At 41.0% G+C, this 20,908-nt stretch overlaps 1 protein-coding gene across 3 annotated transcripts in view; it reads right to left on the bottom strand.

Annotated features, from left to right (window-relative positions):
- The window catches only part of ago4.L (argonaute 4, RISC catalytic component L homeolog), a 70,835-nt gene that overhangs the window by 35,305 nt on the left and 14,622 nt on the right, over window positions 1-20,908 (bottom strand). Inside the window, exon 1 of one of the 3 annotated variants that reach the window (XM_041581102.1) lies at window positions 2,871-3,713. The exons of 1 other annotated variant lie outside the window; for it this stretch is intronic. In XM_041581102.1, the coding sequence (XP_041437036.1) occupies window positions 2,871-2,949 (79 nt within the window). In that variant the 5' untranslated portion in view covers window positions 2,950-3,713. Of the gene's footprint in view, window positions 1-2,870; window positions 3,714-20,908 lie in introns of those variants that run through there. One more of the 3 variants, XM_041581103.1, reaches the window with a different exon arrangement.

The raw sequence follows: 20,908 nt of genomic DNA, 5'->3' as shown, positions 1-20,908 counted from the left end.
GTATTAGCATGATTGGAGCTATGGGGCTGTTGGGGCTTACAGATAAACATCAGTCCATTATGCAGAGGGTTTATCTGTGGCTGTGTACTGGCTATGTGACGTTCTGTTAACATATTATGAACCATGATGCTGGAAAATAAAACTAGTTATTTACATAGGAAGAAACATGCAGTTGGAAACTGAAACTAGTTATTTATATATAGTACAGATAATTCAAAACTGGAATGTAAAAAGTGTTGGGTGATGTTATAAAACAATGACCCAAAACACAGAAGTAAATCAACAGAGCTCAGCAGAGGAGAGATCAGCCCGAAAAACATGAAAGCATGTATTTTCAAGCCAATCTTTGTTGACTCTGTGTGGCCACACATATGTGGAAACTGTACTTAAGTGCATATACTGGAAGCCACCAGTTTCAGTCAATCAACTTCTCTCCGCCTCACAAATATTCCTCATTTGGAGAGAAGCATTCAGTACACAAGTCTGCCTTTACCCTAAGACATTTCACAAGATCTCTTAGGTTTACAGTGTAATGCAACCCATCTCTCACATTCAATTGGGAAGTGATGGATTCTAGGACTTGAAGTTCCTCTGCTTTCCACAGTGAGTAGTGCACAGATTCTCTGTAAAGTAGAGAGACCAAGCCCAAGAATCACATCACAACTGAACAAGATGAAGGTTTTACTACACTGAAAACACATACCTGCAAACAGATATAAACTTTCAATCTGTGGAATCAGGTATATCTGCATTAAAAGAAAAAAAAAAAAATTCTGGAAATATATATTTAAGTTCAAGTTCAGACAACATTATTATGTGTAATTAATGCAGTAAACCCAGTTAAAGGGTTCACAAACCTTTTCAATTATACCCACGTAACCAGCCTCAGGTGTGCCTGGGTGCGGGATAATCACCTGGGCTCCCTGCCACCCCTCCCTTCTGAACTCAAAAAAAAAAAATGACCCTGGCCAGCAGACCATGATAATGTTTATGCAGCTCCAGCTAGCCCCAATGGGGTGCGGGTCTGGGTGTGAGAGAACCCCTGGTAGTTACACCACAGCTGCCATATGTTCTACAGCAGAAAGGAAGAGTGTTTATATGCCTCCAACTGAACCTGTGCAGTTTAATGTCAATTCTACATTCTATATTGCAGTGCACTTTGCCTTTTCAAAAGATACCAAATATATTCAAGGTGGTTTCGATTTTGCAGCTGAAGTGGAAAAGTCATGCAAATCCACAATTAATAAATGCCTTGAACCTTAAAGGAACAGTAACACCAAAAAATGAAGGAGTTTTATAGTAATTAAAATATAATTTACTGTTGCCCAGCACTGGTAAAACTGGAGTGTTTACTTCAGAAACGCTACTTATAGTTTATAATATATAAACAAAATGCTGTGTAGCCATGGGTGCAGCCATTCAAAGTTGAAAAAGGAGAAAATGCACAGGATTCATAGCAGAAAACAGAAACTCTGTAGTAAACAATAGGATTCTTCAGAGCTTATCGGTATTGTATAAATAACTTAAAACACTAACTTTTTGATGTTACTGTTCCTTGAAAGGGATTTGGTCATGATTTTTATGGTGTAGCTTTAATTTCCAATGTATTCCCATTGTTCTGTTTATGGGCTGCTGGAGGATTAGGAGGGGGATATTACTTCAACTAGCAATGCAGCAGCAAATGTTTATTTGCTGTTTATCACAGCTGCTCTTTTAAAAAAAATGGATCTAAGTGTAGAATTCTACTGTACCAGCACTGTTAAATGATGCATTTTTTTGGGGGGGGGGAACCCAACTTGTTTTCCTGTGACGGAATCCCTTTAATTTGGCCTGCCACAGTTACAATGCATATTTAAGATCCTTGTCCTACTGTAAAATAAATCATCTTCTTCAAAATTTTAAGCCCAGGGGAGTTATAATTTTTATTTCCCAAATGTGTACTTAATCCTGAGAAAGTCACAAATACATCTCCACAAGTAAAGATATGTTTTACTATGAATTGTATGCACCATGGCATAACCTGCCCAGACTCCTCATCCAAGAATTCCCATTGCAACCATAAACAATACAATAAGCATAGACTTCAGTAGAATGTTACTCCTATTGCCCAGACAATGACATATCCATCCTATCCATAGAGAAAGTCTTCCATTATATCTTTACTAATACAATGCCTCTTTCGAGATTTTTAGTTGTTGTTGCTGTAGTAAATATAACGTTTATGCAGCAGAATTTATACAGAACACGTTTCCTTTAGCTCCTTAGAGCATCTAACAGTGGGCTTTCTAAGCATGGCTACCCCTTCGGCAGGTGGCATATTAGTGTCTCATACCACCTCCCATTTATTTGAATAGGAAAAGGGTGAAAGTGCTGGCAAGAAAGCTTTCACAATCAGGTTTATTACACATTTCCCATTGGTGTGAATGGGGGACAGCGCTTGTAGTTTCAGGAGCTTGTCGGTTGACCTTTGTATATTTTGATTTGCTGTTTATTTAGCGGAGAGGATCCTGGCAGTCTCGCAGCAACATGAAATAATGTGCACAAAACGAATAAACAGAACGTACTACACTATATCTCCCAGCATGCCTCCCACCACAAAAAGTAAATAAAATATGCTGTGGTTGCGACGACGATTTGCAAGCAGCGGCTGCGATTAGCAACTGAGTCCGTGTAGCTTCGCGCTGTGTTCCCAGCAAGCCACTGTGCTGGGCTTTAAATGGCAACAAAACAACAACATACAAACCCCCGAGCCATGGAGCACACGTTCGTGAGAGTTATTGCACAAATACTGCTCTCTTGCCCCCACTATACCCACGCAATCTTATCGGACCTTCACATCAAACAGCAATCTACCCCCAGGTGAGGCCTACCAAGCTCGGAGATATCCTGCCTTTTCGCTTCCGCTTTGCCCCCTCCCATCTCCAACTCACCAGGCCCCACCGCCTCCATCTCCGCTGCTGTCCTCTCCGGGAGTCTCTTTTTCTCCGGAATATTTGCTCCGGGTTGGGGTCTCTCTAAGGACGGAATCGGAGCCAGGGGAGGGGGAAAGCCTCACCGACCAACGGAGGCCTCGCCGTGTAGTAAAAAGGAGGTAAAAGGAGCCTCCGCGTAAATGCGGCTCAATTTGAGGCTATCCCGCCCGCACTCGGCTTACAATCACCGCGAACAAGCTATTCGGTAGCCTCAGATAAGCGGCGGCGTCACCGGGAGAGTGCAACTACGAGCGAGGATCAAGCGTGGAGCGGGAACGCGCACTAAGGGCGATCCGGGGGCGCGCAGAAAAGCCTGTGCGTGCGAGTAGGAGAACAGCGCACCGTGTAGTGCACTGGGTTGAGCGTGCTAGCTCCTTCATCGTTCGTGGGGAATGACACGCATTCTTAAAAACAAAGACGCTCGTGGCCCTACAGTAGTTGAACACCTCAGGGATTTGTTCTGAGTTGTAATATAATAAAAGTTCTTTTAAAAAATACGCAGGTTAGCACTTTCCGGTAATGGGTTGCGACTTGCGAGTGTCGTATTTCCATAAGGTGACGTGCGCCGGTAAACTGGAAGTCGCGTGTGGAAACTGCATGGTTTCACACGACTCTCCATAGTCGAAACTGAGAGGGATTTTGCCAAGTGCAGACTTGTGGAACTCCCAGAGTCTGGTTTTGTCAAAAGTAAAGGGTATGCCCATGCAAAACGTCGAAAAATGTGGATAATGAAAGAAAATGACATGCTAATAATTTGTAAAGTGATTTGTAAATGATCTTATAGACCAGGGGTCCCCAACCGCCAGGCTGCGGACAGTCCTGAACTGGGCCGCCGCGCCGAATAATTAAGGGGAACTATCGCGAAATTCATAATGCTTAAAAAGCATCCTTAGGTAAAGTTAAGTATTTGTCTAAATGCTTTTTATTAAAAATTTTTTACCGTTTTTGAAATATTTTCATTCTTTATCCCTCACACTGCTCTGAGCTTCTCCTCTCCTGCAGTCTGGCGTCGGAGTCATATGCAAATGAGTGACAGGCACACCTCCTGTCTTATTGGCTAGTCTGCTTGTCACTCAAAGGCAATGTTACTAGGCTAAACATGCCCAGCGATTTTCCTTTCAGCAGCTCCAATGCAGGTTTTGCCCATCAGTGGCAGGGACAAAGCTGCACAGTCACAGCCAGCAGCAGCCCTACAAAACCCTTAGAAATCAGTACTTTGTAAAAGATAATTTTTATAGTGCCGAGCTCATGTAGCCAGCAGGTGAATGGGCAGTATCAGACTGATCAGTGGTTGCTGGATGGCTGCTGCGTGCCGAGCTGATGTCCTGTGCAGGCTGATATGCTCGGGCACGTCAGGGAGAGGAGGGCAGCAGGGGGCTTGAGGCTCAATCTCAAGTCGGCAGCAGCAGCTCAGCACCTCTCCCTACACACACAAACACAAAAGTAATAGTCTGCCGGCTGAGAGCAGCTACCGGGACAGGTGAACAGCCCACAATACTTGTGAGGGGGGAGAACTTTCTCAAACACAGCTGCACTGGTTGGTTTCTAACAGCAGGACAGATGGATCAGATTACATCTCCCCTCCTTCAAACAGCTACAATGGTGCAGTCTGGGCTTGAGCTTCAGAAACTCAGCATGTGATATACGGAGATCCAGAGGAGCTTGTTAGAGGAAGAGGTGAGGTATAAGGACAACATAACTGCATTCCACTGTTGTTCTGTTAACTCTTTCTATGGGAAAGCTTCATGCTGCCTTCAGGGGCACACAGACAGTTTACACAATCTATACATCCCACCCCAGCAGGTGTCTCTATTTTCCTTCTAGCTATTAAAGGAGTAACATACCCTTTTTTCTCAAATGAGCATTGGTAACTAACTTTATTGTCATATAAACATCTAGTAAAACATATTGGCTAAGTTTTATTTCTGTTTATTCATAAAAGAGTGAAATGGGCGATGAAGGTAATGTTAGTCCTGTTAAGTGTTAAACAGTAAGGACAGTCAAGCTTAGAGCTGCCCGCTGGGTATGAGCAAACTTTTTTGCTGGGTGCAGGTTTAAGGTGAACTTCATAGTGTCACAAATGTCAACAATTTTCAGATATATGAATTTCTGTTTGGCTGTAAAAAAGATGCAGGCGTCATTATTATCCACCCCTTTCCCATCAATCAATGGGATAGTAGCTCACCACTTGTCTATCTATAAAGATGTCCAGACCCCATATTTGGAAGCGCTGAAGCCTAATCTACATTAATGAGAATTTGCCTCCTGTGTCCATATACTGTATCTGAAACGTCATAGTGCAATATGGAACCCATGTTGAATGATTGTATTTTCTTTTCATAGCCACCTATCATCTATCATAGGCGCAAGTCTCTTGCAGTCTCTGGCTGATGCAGTGGCGCTGCTCTCTCTCAGGCGCTCACATAAAAAACCATAAGCAATCACTTGCGGTTATCAGAGGGACTTAGGCTTGAAAGCTCATGCAGCGTCCCTAGGATATTTCATGGTCATTGGCTTCAGCAATAGCTTCACGTTCAGATGGCAAAGTGGCATCTAACCCTTTGCCTGCCAAGCATGTACAGCCTATGTGCTGGCAGGCAAATGCTCAGGCTGCCAAGAACGTACTAGGTACGTTCTTTAGCAGCTGAGCTGTTCTCGCTGCATCTGTGGCTTTTGCCACCGTCTAATCTGAGACGCGATCGTTTCAGGTCTGACTTCCAAAGTAGCAGACGCAAGCGCATGACGCATCTGCTACTTCACTTACCTCCTCCTCCCTGCAGAGCCACCCACGCACTTTCTGCTTCGCAATAGCTCTGCATACTCCACTTCCAGGGATTGCAGCGATTGTATCTCATTGTGTGAGATAAATGCGGCAAACTGCAACATTTTTAGGCAATTTTCAGAAATGTAAAAACCTCTGTTTAGAATAGATTTGTAGTTTGGTATAGAAAGATGTCTTTATCTTTGTTGGTTTCATCAAAATGTCTACTTTCCAAAAATATATAGTTTTGGGGGGTCTTTCTGCTGTTAGGAGAATCTTCTGGCACACAATGCGCAGTCACAGGTCTTTGTGCAAAGAAGGCAAATCGGCAGCGGAGAAACTCATATGCACAATTTTTATTTGGGGCCCGCACATGCCAGCTACTTTGGTATATCTATGTGTAATGTGTACTTTCTGAAAATATATGGTTTTCTGGGGTGAAACATAGTTTTTTTGGGGGGGGGGGAGATAGAAAAAAGTATGTAAATGTGTTGATTTTGCAGTACCTTATAGAAGTCTTCATTTTGGGGCCCCTATATGCCACCTGCTTAGGTAAACCTATACATATTGGGCATCAAACTGTTCGATGGACTCCTGGGTACATTCGTCCTAATGATGTGTGGAGATATCATTTTTCAAAAAATTCACCAATTTCTATATAAAATTATAAATTTAGGAAAAAATTGCAACTTGGTAGTTTGGAGTACAACAATATATTTACCCATTTTTGATTTCCCAGAATCTGCTCTTTCTAATAATGGATAGTTTTCTAGTGTAAACCTACTGTTAGTGGAATGTTTGGCCTTGAAATCAGAAGTATGCCATTTTGTGGAGCGCTGCTTTGGAAATCTGGCCATGTACTGCTTATAGATATTGATATATACAAGTGATAAATCTCCATAAAACTATATATTTGGTATTGTGCATTGAGGAGACAGAATTATACAAATCGGCTGTGTTCTTGTACATAAAATAAATTATGTTTCTGATATATGTGATTGTACTATGTGAAACAGGATTTTACACTTAGAAGCCTATATATTTTTACAGAAGTGGACACCAAAATTCTAGCATATTTTGAAAACTCAGGTTGTCCTGAAAAAAACAACATATTGTTTTCCTGGGTAAACTAAAAGACCCCCCCCCCCCAGGAAAAGCCCTTAAAGTGAAAGAGTACAAAAAGTCTAAAAAAACTGCTTGGCAGTAGATGTTGCTTTTAGGACAAAATGGCTGGCAGGGAAAGGGTTAAACTCACATCCAAAGCTTTGCCACTGGGTAGCAGACTGAGCAAGTGCACCCTTTTTTATTTTTGCCTGAAAAAAATGTTTTATTGCCATTGTGAATAGCGTATTCCCTAACAGTACTGCGCATACCTTTTGCATGCTAATTCTGTTATTATATTGCAATTTTGTGATTTTGGTGCATTTTTAGCCATTTTATAGTATTTTTTAGCTATTTTATTGCATTTTCAGCTCTGCATGGGTGTTGTTTGCTTGCTTCTGTCTGTAAAACATATGTGGCCAAGCTAACATAATCAAACAGTAATTCTGACTGCTGATTATACTAGGTGGGAAAAAAAGCATTGCTTTTTGTGGTTTTTATTTACCATTGTTCTTTGTTGCTTCTTTTTGCCCATGTAAATTTTGTCTAACATATATCCATTTGGGGGTCACTGTGCGCAACATAGTTTGGTAAATCTATGCATATTGGGCAGCATTCATATTTAGGATGCTTTATGCTGATAATGATACATGGACGATGCTGGAAAGTTGAAACTTTGAGGCAATTTTCAGTTATTTCACCAAAACCACCAATTTTGGGAAAGCCTTTTGACTCCGTAGTTTGGTGCAGAAAGGCATGGGTCACCATTTTAGGTTCAGTAGAATGTGTACTTTCCAAAAATATATGGGTTTTGGGGGGTAAACATATATTTCTGTGTTTTTACCCCACAAAAATGCAGTCAATGTGTTGATTTTTCATTAGCTGAAGTTACCCACAGGACTATTTTTATGCGCTTACTTCATATTGGTGTCTCTAAAAGCCATAAACTTTGGTAAACCTATGCACAATGGGCATCACCTTGCTCAGTGGACCCCTGGCAATCATATTCAGGGTGCTTTTTCTTGGTACCTAATACAGTGTGGATATCAGGGGCAGCAAAATAAAATCTTTGAAGTGTTTTTTTCAGAATTTTAATACATTTTCATCAAAACTGCTAAATTCAGACAAGCTTTTATGTTTGGTAGTTAGGAGTAGAGAGACACAGTTACCCATTTTGGAATCAGCAGAATGTGTACTTTTCAAAACTAAATGGTTTACTGGGGTAAACCTACTGTTTCAGGATTTTTTGGCCTTGAAAACTAAAATATGCCGTTTTCTGCCTTAGTAGTTTGAAAATTCGGTAATATACTGCAGGGAGTTTTTGCTATACAGAAGTGCTAAATCTCACTAAAACTATACATATCTGGTATTGGCAATGTTCGAGCGACATGAGGCTTTCCAAAGCAGTTGGATTTTCATGAGTAAATAAAAATATTTTTTTGGTATAAATTCATATATTATTAAAAATAGGAATTTTTCATTGGTATTTAGCGCTATAAATCTTTTTGCAGAGGTGGAAATACATGAAACTCGGATTTAGAAAGCTCAGGTTCTCCCGAAAAAAACAATGTATGTTTTTCCTAAGGAAACTAAAGGTTTCCCCTCAGAAAATGAAAGAAAGTGAAAGAGCACAAAATGTTTCAAAAACGTCTGGCATTTCGTGAAACCAAAATGTCAAATTCTGCTGGCACTTAAAGGGTTAATGTAAACTATCCAATCTACAAGCATTACACCTATAATAGTATCTCTCTAAAGGTTCTCCCTTCATGCTAGTGATGTGGGGGTCAGGTTTTACCCACACCTGCCCAATACCCGCCCGCCTTCCCCCTACCTTTTATAGACCCGCACCGCCCCGCCAATAATGTCACAAAAGGGGAGGGCGAACAGGCGCGCATCTATAAAAAGGAATAGGAAGAAGAGCTCAACCCAGACCTGCCTGTGACCCGGAAAGGGGGGTGCAAGGTTGGCCCGAACCTGCGGGTGTTAGGTAGGCCCACACATCACTACTTCATGCCCTATGTTTGCTCCCTGGCCTTAGGATAGGCAGCCAACCAACCCTCACATAGCAGCAAGGAGTGTGAAATATGCGGAGGTCACACCATGCACTTTAAATCCTTACTAAACCTGGGGCGATCCTGGCCCCTCCGCCGCCTGAGGCAGCTTGCTGTTGCAGGGGTGAGTGTGAGAGTGGATGGTAGGGGTTGCAGTGGTGAGTGTGAGTGGATGGTAGGAGTTACAGGGGTGAGTGTGTGAGTGCATGGTAGGGGTTGCAGGGGTGAACGTGAGTGGATGGTAGGAGTTGCAGGAGTGGGTATGAGAGTGATAGAAGTAGCAGGGGTGAGTGTGAAAGTGGAAGGTGGGTGAGGCAGGTGTACATATAAGGAGGGTAGGTGTAGCTGGCAGTACCAATGCCAGTATGTGAAAGTAGCAGTACCAATGCCAGTGAACACCTGAGGTGCCTGTAAGGAAGTCCTGGTAACAATGACAGTGTGTGTGGAGGTGCCAGTGGTTGTGCCAATGTACAGAAGTGCCAATGTCACAGTTAGGGTTGCCACCTGACCAGTAAATATTATGGTTGATCCAATGTTATTAACCCTTTAAGTGCCAACAGAATTTCACATTTTGGTTACGCGAAATGCCAGCCGTTTTTGAAACATTTTGTGCTCTCTCACTTTAGGGGCATTTTCTGAGGGGAAACCTATAGTTTACCTAGGAAAACTATACATTGTTTTTTTCGGTAGAAACTGAGCTTTCTAAATCTGCCTGAGTTTTCATGTATTTCCACCTGTGCAAAAAAATTTATAGTGCTAAATACCAAAAAAAAAATGAAAAATTACCATTTTTCATCGTATATCAATTTATACCAGAAAAATATTTCATTTTACGGATGAAAATCCAACTGATTTGGAAAGCCTTATGTCTCTCGAACGTGCCAATACCAGATATGTATAGTTTTAGGGAGATTTAGGACTTCTGTGCCTCAAAAACTCCCGGCAGTATATTGCCGAATTTTGAAAGCACTAAGGCAGAAAACGGCATGCTTTAGATTCCAAGGCAAAAACTCCTGAAACCGTAGGTTTACCCCAGAAAACCATACATTTTTGAAAAGTACACATTCTGCCGATTACAAAATGGGTAACTATGTCTCTCTACTCCCAACTACCAAACATAAAAGCTTGTCTGAACATAGCGGTTTTTCAAAAAAAAATTCAAAATTCTGAAAAATCATTTCAAAGGTTTTATTTTGCTGCTCCGCATATCCCAAACTATATTAGGTACCAAGAAAAAGCACCTGAAATATGATTGCCAGGGGTCCACTGAACAGTTTGATACCCATTATGCATAGGTTTACCAAAGTATCTGGCATTTAGAGACACCAATATGAAGTTAGCACATCCAAATTGATCAGGACTTTACTTCAGCTACTGAGAAATCAACACATTGACTGCATTTTTTGTGGGGTAAAAACACAGAAATATATGTTTACCCCCCAAACCCATATATTTTTGGAAAGTACACATTCTACCGAATCTAAAATGGGTACCCATGCCTTTCTGCTCCAAACTACTGAGTCGCAAGGCTTTCCCAAAATTGTCGGTTTTGGTGAAATATGTGAAAATTGCCTCAAACCTTCAACTTCCCAGCACCATATCACCCATGTATCATTATGCACTAAGAAAAAGCACCCTAAATATGATTGCCATGGTTCCTCTGAACATTTTGGTGGCCATTGTTCATAGGTTTACCAAAGTATCTGGCATTTAGAGGCCCCAAAATGAAGTTAGCGCATACAAACAGTCCCGTGGGTAACTTCAGCTAATGAAAAATCAACACATTGACTGCATTTTTGTGGGGTAAAAACACAGAAATATATGTTTGCCCCCCAAAACCCATATAGTTTTGGAAAGTACACATTCTACCGAATCTAAAATGGGTACCCATGCCTTTCTGCTCCAAACTACTGAGTCGCAAGGCTTTCCCACAATTGTCGGTTTTGGTGAAATATCTGAAAATTGCCTCAAAGCTTCAACTTCTCAGCACCATATCACCCATGTATCGTTATGCACTAAGAAAAAGCACCCTAAATATGATTGCCAGGGTTCCTCCGAACAGTTTGGTGGCCATTGTTCATAGGTTTACCAAAGTATCTGGCATTTAGAGGCCTCAAAATGAAGTTAGTGCATACAAATAGTCCTGTGGGTAACTTCAGCTAATGAAAGATCAACACATTAACTGCATTTTTGTGGGGTAAAAACACAGAAATATATGTTTACCCCCCACACCCATACATTTTTGGAAAGTACACATTCTACAGAATCTAAAATGGGTACCCATGCCTTATTGCTCCAAACTACTGAGTCGCAAGGCTTTCCCAAAGTTGTCGGTTTTGGTGAAATATCTGAAAATTGCCTCAATGCTTCAACTTTCCAGCATCATATCGCCCATGTATCATTACGTATCACAAAAAAGCACCCAAATTGTGATTGCCAGGGGTCCTCCAAACAGTTTGGTGCCCACTGTGCATAGGTTTACCAAAGTATCTGGCATTTAGAGGCCCCAAAATGAAGTTAGCACATACAAATTGTCCTGTGGGTAACTTCAGCTAATGAAAAATTAGCACATTGTCTGCATTTTTGTGGGGTAAAAACACAGAAATATATGTTTACCCCCCAAACCCATACATTTTTGGAAAGTACACATTCTACAGAATCTAAAATGGGTACCCATGCCTTTCTGCTCCAAACTACTGAGTCGCAAGGCTTTGCCAAATTTGGCGGTTTTGGTGAAATATCTGAAAATTGCCTCAAAGCTTCAACTTTCCAGCATCGTATTGTCCATGTATCATTACCAGCATAAAGCATCCTAAATATAAACATACGGGTCTACTAAATAGTTTGATGCCCAATGTGCATAGATATACCAAACTATGTGGCGCACAGAGACCCCCAAATGACAATATGTATAGACATTTTCATGGCTGACGCGCTGGCTGCTGCAACATAACCACCCGGTGTGTGTATTATGCGACATTAGACCACCTAACAGTACAGAGACACCAGAAAACCATATATTTTCAGAAAGTACACATTCTGACGAATCCAATATGGGTAAATAAGTGTTACTACTACAAACTGCCAAACTGCAAAGCAATGCTGAACATAACGGTTTTTATCAAATTTCTGAAAATCGTCACAAAGCTTGAATTTTACCCCATTATATGCTCCACGTTTCGTAACGTATCAGCATAAAACATCCTAAATATGAACGCCAGGGGTCTACTGAACACTTTGATGCCCAATATGCATAGATATACCAAACTATGTGGCGCACAGAGACCACCAAATGACAATAGTGTATATACATTTTCACAGCTGACGCGCTGGCTGCTGCAATATAAGCGCCTGGTGTGTGTATTATGCGACATTAGACCCCCCTAACAGTACAGAGACCCCAGAAAACCATATATTTTCAGAAAGTACACATTCTGACGAATCCAATATGGGTAAATAAGTGTTTCTACTACAAACTGCCAAACTGCAAAGCAATGCTGAACATAACGGTTTTTTATCAAATTTCTGAAAATCGTCAGAAAGCTTGAATTTTACCCCATTATATGCCCCACATTTCGTAACGTATCAGCATAAAACATCCTAAATATGAACGCCAGGGGTCTACTGAACACTTTGATGCTCAATATGCATAGATATACCAAACTATGTGGCGCACAGAGACCACCAAATGACAATAGTGTATATACATTTCACAGCTGACGCGCTGGCTGCTGCAATATAAGCACCTGGTGTGTGTATTATGCGACATTAGACCCCCCTAACAGTACAGAGACCCCAGAAAACCATATATTTTCAGAAAGTACACATTCTGACGAATCCAATATGGGTAAATATGTGTTTCTACTACAAACTGCCAAACTGCAAAGCAATGCTGAACATAACGGTTTTTATCAAATTTCTGAAAATCGTCACAAAGCTTGAATTTTACCCCATTATATGCCCCACATTTCGTAACGTATCAGCATAAAACATCCTAAATATGAACGCCAGGGGTCTACTGAACACTTTGATGCCCAATATGCATAGATATACCAAACTATGTGGCGCACAGAGACCCCCAAATGGATATATAGTAGATAAAATTTACAAGGCAAAACAAAATAAGGCAGTAAAGAGTGAAATGAAAAAAAATCCAATAAAACCACAAAAATCAATGTTTTTTTTCCAGAATAGTGTTATCGGCCATCAGAATCACAGTTTGAATATTTTAGCTGGGCCAAACAGGTTATACGGCTAGAAACAAGTGAACACAACATATGCAGAGCTGAAAATGCAATAAAATGGCTAAAAATTCAATAAAATGGCTAAAAATGCACCAAAATACCCAAAATTGCAATATAATCACTGAAATAACATACAAAAGATATTGCACAGTACGGTTAGCGAATACGCTATTCGTAATGGCAATAAAACATTTTTTTCAGCAAAAAAAGAGACGATGCGATAAGAAAAAAGAAAAAAAAAAGCCACAATGCCATGTATGTGCGTGTGCGTGTGTACAAATGGTAAATTACATGTTATGTGCGCGTGTGCACGTGTGTGTAAGTGCAGTGAGTGTAAGTGACCCCCCCCAATCCCCAAAAATGGATGTGTAAGTGTGAATCTAAGTGTGTATTACTGTAATAAGTGTGTGTTGGTGTGTTTGTGTGTGTAATTGTTGCACTAACCTGAAAAAGTCGCTGAAGACTGTTGCACACGATGTGGAGGGGTCCCAGGAAGACATCTGCGACGATCTGCGTGTCTCTGTGCTGTGGGGGCGGAGCTGATCATCGCAGTGCAGGCTGCAGCAGCAGGACACGTAAGTAACACGTGCCTGCTGCTGTTTTTGGGCCCCTGGGCGATCGCGCCCCAGGGGCCACTCGATCCCCTGCTCTGCTCGTTGCCTAGGGGCAGGGGATCGAAGCGGAACGGAGCGAGCGGCTCTAACAGCTGCTCCTCCGCTCCAGAACCCGGAAGTGCTGCAGAACGTAGAATCTACGTTCTGTGACATTTCAAGTTACTTTTCCACAGAACGTAGATTCTACGTTCTGTGGCACTTAAAGGGTTAATAGGGAAAAGAGATACATATATAGGAAGGCCAGTATTTTTGTCCAGAAAAGGTGGCAACCCTAGTCACAGTATGAGTTGGCGCAGTACAAATGTGCGGAAGTGTCTGAGTATAGAAGTGTCAGTACCAATGACGGTATGTGTGAAGGTGCAAATGGCAATGCCAGTGTATGGAATTTCCAGTACCAAATGGTAATGTGCGAGTACAAATCAAACTGTATGTGGTGGTGCCACTGCCGATGTATGGGAGTCCCTGTGTATGGAAGTACAAATGCCAATGGTAATGTATGTGGTGGTGCCAATGTATGAAAGTGCCTTGAAGTGTTTGAAGTACAAGTACCAATGCTAGTGTATGCAAAAGCCAGTGCTAATGGCAGTGTGTTTGGAAATGCCAGTGTATAGAAGTGCCAGTGCTACTGCCAATGCATAAGGTTCCAGTACCAGATCACTGTTTGGGCCACTTCCCTGGGCAGCCCACCCTGTGGCACCTTCCCAATCAGTGCCAGATAGCTGAGCCCAAAAGTGCCTGAGCTGTATCAATGTCCTGCAGCCTGGGCTATGATTGCTACCAGTGAATAACCCATGCACATGCATACTACTTTACAGGCTCAGATCTTCCATACAGGGCATATGCTCAAGCATGAAATAAGGATGAACTCTTGGTTCTCTTGTAAAACTGGAGTGTTTGCCTCAGAAACATTACTATTGTTTAGAAAATAAAAATAAGATGCTTGCTAGCCATGGAAGCAAATAAGTGGGCAACAGATAAATGAATACAATAGGTTTAAATACTTATAAAATAACTAAATCCATTGTATTGTACAGAGCTTATCTGCTATAAAACCTGTGCCTTTTAGCCCTATTTCAACTTGAATTGCGGCTCCATGGCTGTTTCTGAAGCAAACACAAACAAGTTTCTGGGAGACAATCACACACAAGCACACTGTCACACACATACATTTATAGACAGAAAGATGGTGATTTCAAACCAAGGTGCTAATTTGTACCAGTTCAATTACCCATATTTTGAATCAGTAGTAAGTAGCCTGTTCAAAGTGAATTGCTGGCTGGTTGTTATTGACCTACAGAGACATATGCAACATGTGAGGCGAGGTGCAATGTGCAAAAAAAAAATACCATGCACTGTCCTGCCTTTGATCTGGGAGAGTGTGAAAACCTAATTCTGCCAATAAAATCAGCATTTTCACACTATAAAAGAATAACAGCCTTACTGTTCTCAGAATGAGATTCCAGAGAATACAGTTGGTGTGTGGATGCTTTGACTTCAGCATGAAGAGGGTGGGACTTTGCTAGTTGCTACGTGACATCACAGTTGGGGTATAGCCACTCCCATTCAGCAATTGCTTGAACTGGCTCTCAGAGAAAGCATTCTAACTCCCTGTAATATTATTGAATGCCCTTCAAAAAGTGAGCATTTCTGTTAAATGAATATATTTGAGAATATTATTATTTTCATCCTATCTGTCCGCTGGGAAAATTAGATTTTCGCGATAGTTCCCCTTTTTAAGGTGGTGCGCTGAATTGGACGCTGACCCCTCCCGACCCCCCCCCCTTGGAAAAAACTTCCCCCGGGCCAAAAAAGGTTGTGGACCTCTGTTATAGACTACAGCAGGCATGTCCAAAGTCAGGCCCAGGGGCCAATTGTGGCCCTCAGCCTCCATCATGAAATTAATAATGTGACCTCCCAGCACAGGGGGATCAGGAATCCCATATCAGTAATATTAGGGCACATTAGTGAAATTATCTGCCACTTGGTCTATACTGCGGCCTGTGTGCTGAAGCAGGGGTGCTTCGCCAATGAGGCGAGTTGAGGCTGTCGCCTCAGGCAGCAGCGCCCCACTAGGTACCAGGGGCAGCAAAAATTCCGCTCCTGGTACTTTAAGTGTGAATTTCCGGGTGAGGGGGAGCAGCAGCAGCTGCTGCTGCCTCAGGCGGCGGAGGGGCCAGGATCGCCCCTGTGCTGAAGGTGTTAGCAATAGACACGTACTGGCACATAGTGACGCTCTCACATACTTCTTTAGGGCTGAAGGTGTCAATAGACGTACTGACGTGCCAGTACAGTAAACTAAAGAAGTAAGCTAGAGTGGTGCATCACTATGTGCCAGTATGTGTCTATTGCTAACACCTTCAGCACACAGGCAGCAGTATAGACCAAGTGGCAAATCATTTCACTAATGTGCCCAAATATTATTGCTACGGATACGCAATTCCTTGTTTAACTGAGTTAAATGATGTTAATGGTTCAAAGAATGCCTGGCTGAATGGTCGGCCCCCACACATTTTCGCCTCACCAAATCAAGTTGCAAAAAGTTTGGACACCTCTGGACTACAGCAACAATGCCTCAGAAATGAGTTCTCTGCCAGCCAGGACTACAACATCCACAATGCTTGCACACTTCTGTTTTTCCTCCTTCTTCAGAGACCATTAAAGGCATTTTGTGGAATTGAATTCTTGCCGGGAGGAGAAATGACTACAGATACAAAGTTGAAATGGTGAAGCCAATGTGCTTCAAAGATGGGTGTGAGATTCATAGGGATTAGCAGATCTGTCCAGTTTTGCTGAAAATTTAGCAAAAAAAAAAAAAAAAAAGTGGCAAATTCGCTAAAGGGAGAATTTTTGCCTGTGAAGTCTTCGCCACACTTCGCCAGGTGCTAATTCACTATCACTACACAAATTCAGCCAAATGCTGGCAACGTTTTGCTAGCGTAAATTTGTTAGCGCAAGCATGTCATAGTGAACTACCTCTAACGTTCGTTTCTGCCTAGCGAAGCTTCGTTAGTACACTTACGCTTAGGTCAATTTGAATAGGGCTGGTACATCTAGGTTGTATGTACAGTATGTCTTTATTAGAGATGTTGGTGCAAATGCTTGAAGTGGCCACTTATTAAAAATTTTAAAGGAAGCAAAATTAAGGCCAAGAGAGATTCTCTAATGTCCTAGACATGAGCCCACCCTCAAACAAATGTGGCATGCCCCTCAAATGGAAAAAAAAACATTAAAAAAAAAATGTAATCGTTACAACTTTTATGACTTTTCGGCATACAGGATATTGTGTCACTGACATAAGATTGAGGAGGATGTAGCTTCATCTAATCAGTTTGTCAGGTCTAAGCTGGCGAAGGAAACTCTGGCAAAAGTCTGGCAAAAAAATTGGTTAGAGGGACGGAAGACTTAAATTATGAGGGTAGACTGTCAAGGTTGGGGTTGTTTTCTCTGGAAAAAAGGCGCTTGCGAGGAGACATGATTACACTTTACAAGTACATTAGAGGACATTATAGACAAATGGCAGGGGATCTTTTTACCCATAAAGAGGATCACCGTACCAAAGGCCACCCCTTTAGACTAGAAGAAAAGAACTTTCATTTGAAGCAACGTAGAGGGTTCTTCACAGTCAGGACAGTGAGGTTGTGGAATGCACTGCCGGTTGATGTGGTGATGGCTGATTCAGTTAATGCCTTTCAGAATGGCTTGGATGATTTTTTGGACAGACATAATATCAAAGGCTATTGTGATACTAAACTCTATAGTTAGTATAGGTATGGGTATATAGAATTTTAATTAAAAGTAGGGAGGGGTGTGTGTATGGATGCTGGGTTTTTATTTGGAGGGGTTGAACTTGATGGACTTTGTCTTTTTTCAACCCAATTTAACTATGTAACTAACTATGTAAAAGAGGTAACGTTATGTCAAATTCGCACTTTAGTCAATTTGCCGAGTAACAATCATTCACCTGGGTGAAAATTTGCCTGGCGATAGGGCGCGAAAATTCGCTAGTGATGTACTCTTTCGCCAGCAAATTGTCTTTTATGCCTGTTAGTAAATTGGTGATGTCCCTGTGGATGGGATTTCTGGTGAATTTCCGCTAGTGAAGGCCACTTCACCCTTTAGTAAATCTGGCCAAAAGTATTTTTTTGTTGTGCGACTTTTTTGTCTCAAAATAAAAGTCTATGGGCGTGTTTTCGTGGCACTTGAACTACCAATAAAATACTTTTCCTTACTTTGAAGTCTTGTTGACCGTGTTCAGCGAATCTACCATGTCTGATTTTTGATACTGGCAAAAGTATATACTAATACATTTAGTAACTATGTTGCTGTTTAACCATAAAACAACATCTATAGTTTATATATTACTTTCAAACAGGCACAACAAATAAATCCTACCACCAACAGATGATATCTGGGTGCTTAAATCCCAATGGTTAATGTGGGACTCTATCCTAGGACTACTTATATTTTGTATTGAGGAAATAGGGGTTTGGAAATAACTTCCTAAAATGGATTGAGAGCTTATACTGTTCCCCAATAGCCCACACCTCCCCTTTTATTCAATTTAGCAATTGAGCCTTTAGCTATGTCAATTAGAAATAACCTAGATGATATTTACGGTATCTTAATGCAGCTCCCAAAGTTAATCTGTTTGCAGATGACTTTACCCTGCTAGTAACTAAACTGTTGACAGCTCTCCAAAATCTCTATAACCTACTCACTACATTTGGGAAGCTCTCAGGCTTGCAGGTCAATCATGCCAAGACCGAAGTTTTTAATATTCATCTGTTTTAGGAAACAAAATTATTGACCCTCAATTTAGAATTTCAATGGCAACCCCCTCTATCTCCATACTCAATGTTAAACTTACCCGCTCTCCGAAGCATTTATATGGGAACAATTACCCTTCTCTATAGTATTTAAGCCACTTATTAAGCTACTGGACGACGGGGGTAAATGTTATATTTCCTGGATTGGGTGAATCTGGACAATCAAGATGACTCTGCTCCCTAAATGTTTATTACTTTAGAATGCTTTCATTCCAAATCAATAGGGCAGACCTTCGGTTATTTGAAACAAAACTGCTCTTTGCCTGGGGGTTAGGGCATCCAAGAGTCAACAGCTCTATCTACAGATCCAGAAACTCTGGAGGCCTGGGTTTTCCTCACCTCTTTACCTACTATTTAGCAGCCCAACTATTAGCCATACCTTTGGTACATAGTAACATTATTGTTCCTCTGTGAACTCAATTGGAGGACTCCTCCCATCACTACAAAGCAAGCACCCTGTTTTGGGTACCACAATGTAGAAGGCCAAATTTAGGAAGCTACTTTTTAAAGCATTCCCTGCAATTATGGGACGTAGCTCAAAAGCATACCCTTCTCTCACCATATATTCTTGTGGCTCCTATCCTAGCAAACCCTATTTTTGCCCCAGGCATTCAGTCTAAGCCTTTTTAGTGGTGGACCAACCACAAAATAACCAGAATACATTCAGGGGGTTATTTATCAAAGATCAAGTTTGTGAGGTTTTTGTACCTTCACTAAACTCACAACTTGTTTATTTATGAAAAAACCGGAATGTAAAAAACTCTGTTGAATGCAAACGGGTGAAAACTCAAATACTCCCTTAAATTTTGAGTTTTCAAGCACAAACCACCCATAATCATGCCCAAATGAAAAAAAAAAACTGGCAACCATGGATTGACTACAGGTATGGGTAAACACTTCCACTATACTTCACTTCTACTTCATTATAGAATATAGGCCATCCTCATATTTTTCAATGGTATTTGTTTTTTTTTTTTTTTACTTTTTATGTGTATTTTGCATATTTTTTGTTATTACAGTTAAGCTTGCAGATATGCTATGTATAAGTATAGAATAACGATGTTCAATACCTGTTAAACCACTTTGTATATACTCAAAACCTAACATAAAGCATACCAGTTTATATTATAAGGGGCATATTTATCAAGGGTCGAATTTCGAATTGTAAAAACTTCAAAATTCAAATTCAAAAAGACAAACCAAAATGAAGTCGAAGGTTTTTTTTGGTATAATAGGTACGCTTTCTATCTAATAGGTCAGTATTCGGCCAAATTCGAATCGTATGAATTGAAGGAATATCGCATTCGATCGAATTCGATTCTAAGCTTGGAGTCCACCAATTGACTCCAATTAGGTTCTAGGAGGTTCCCCCGTAGGCTAAAACAGCAATTTGAGAGGTTTTAGATGGCAAATGATCGGTCAAATTTTTAAAGAGACAGTACATGATAAATTTCGATATTTTAATTTTTTTCAAATTCAAATCAAATTTGGACTATTCGCTAATAGAAGTATGTTTGAATGACATGTTGTGGGACAAGTAGGGGGTGGGATGGGGAAAACCTATGTGCCATCCTCCACCTGTCCTCATAATTGCACCATCTGGAAAGGAGTCCAGTGATCTGTAATAGTGGAAACAGGTTGCAAAATACACAAGTCAGTGATCAGTTCAGAAAATAGGTGGTACTACAAGGATGCAGAAAAATGCAGGGAAGGGAGAGATGGACATAAACATACAAAAAGAGTAAAGTTGAGAAGTGCTAGGCAAGTAGAATTGTTCAGAGGGGTTTCTTGTCCATAAATTGTGTATCAATATATGAATATGGTGACCATTGCTTCGACATAACTACAGAAGAAAAAGACCCTGTGGCCGCCCTTGGAACAGGGCTAGGTCAGATTTGGCCCGGCATGTGGGTTGCCAAATTTGCCCAGTTGCCAACAGTCTGATAATGCTTAATGTATATCCTACTTTACACACTGACCTAAACTAACGTTGCCTGCTAAAGAGAATCTCTATCATTTTTCTGTGTGTAATACTGTTGAAATGCATGATCTTTCTATGCCAATGTGTAAATCAAGCCATAAATTAATAAATGAAGGTACAGAAAAAAAATAAAGAAATAATTCAGTAATAGCCGGATAAGCAGACATTTTTCCCAGAGGCTGGAAATCCATTACTTTACTCTACTTTTACAATACTTTAATATTCTGTACACAAATTAATCTTGCTTATGATTCACAATCCATACAATGAGCGGATATTAGCTGCAAAACACTATAAAGTTATAGGATCAGTTATTCAGAAAGTCCATATTAGTCAAATAATTAAAAATTTGAAAACA

This window comes from Xenopus laevis, chromosome 2L (assembly GCF_017654675.1).
Source record: "Xenopus laevis strain J_2021 chromosome 2L, Xenopus_laevis_v10.1, whole genome shotgun sequence".
Classification (NCBI taxonomy): domain Eukaryota; kingdom Metazoa; phylum Chordata; class Amphibia; order Anura; family Pipidae; genus Xenopus; species Xenopus laevis.
Note: the sequence above shows the minus strand (reverse complement) of the source record. Positions and strands in the feature narration are given on the sequence as shown.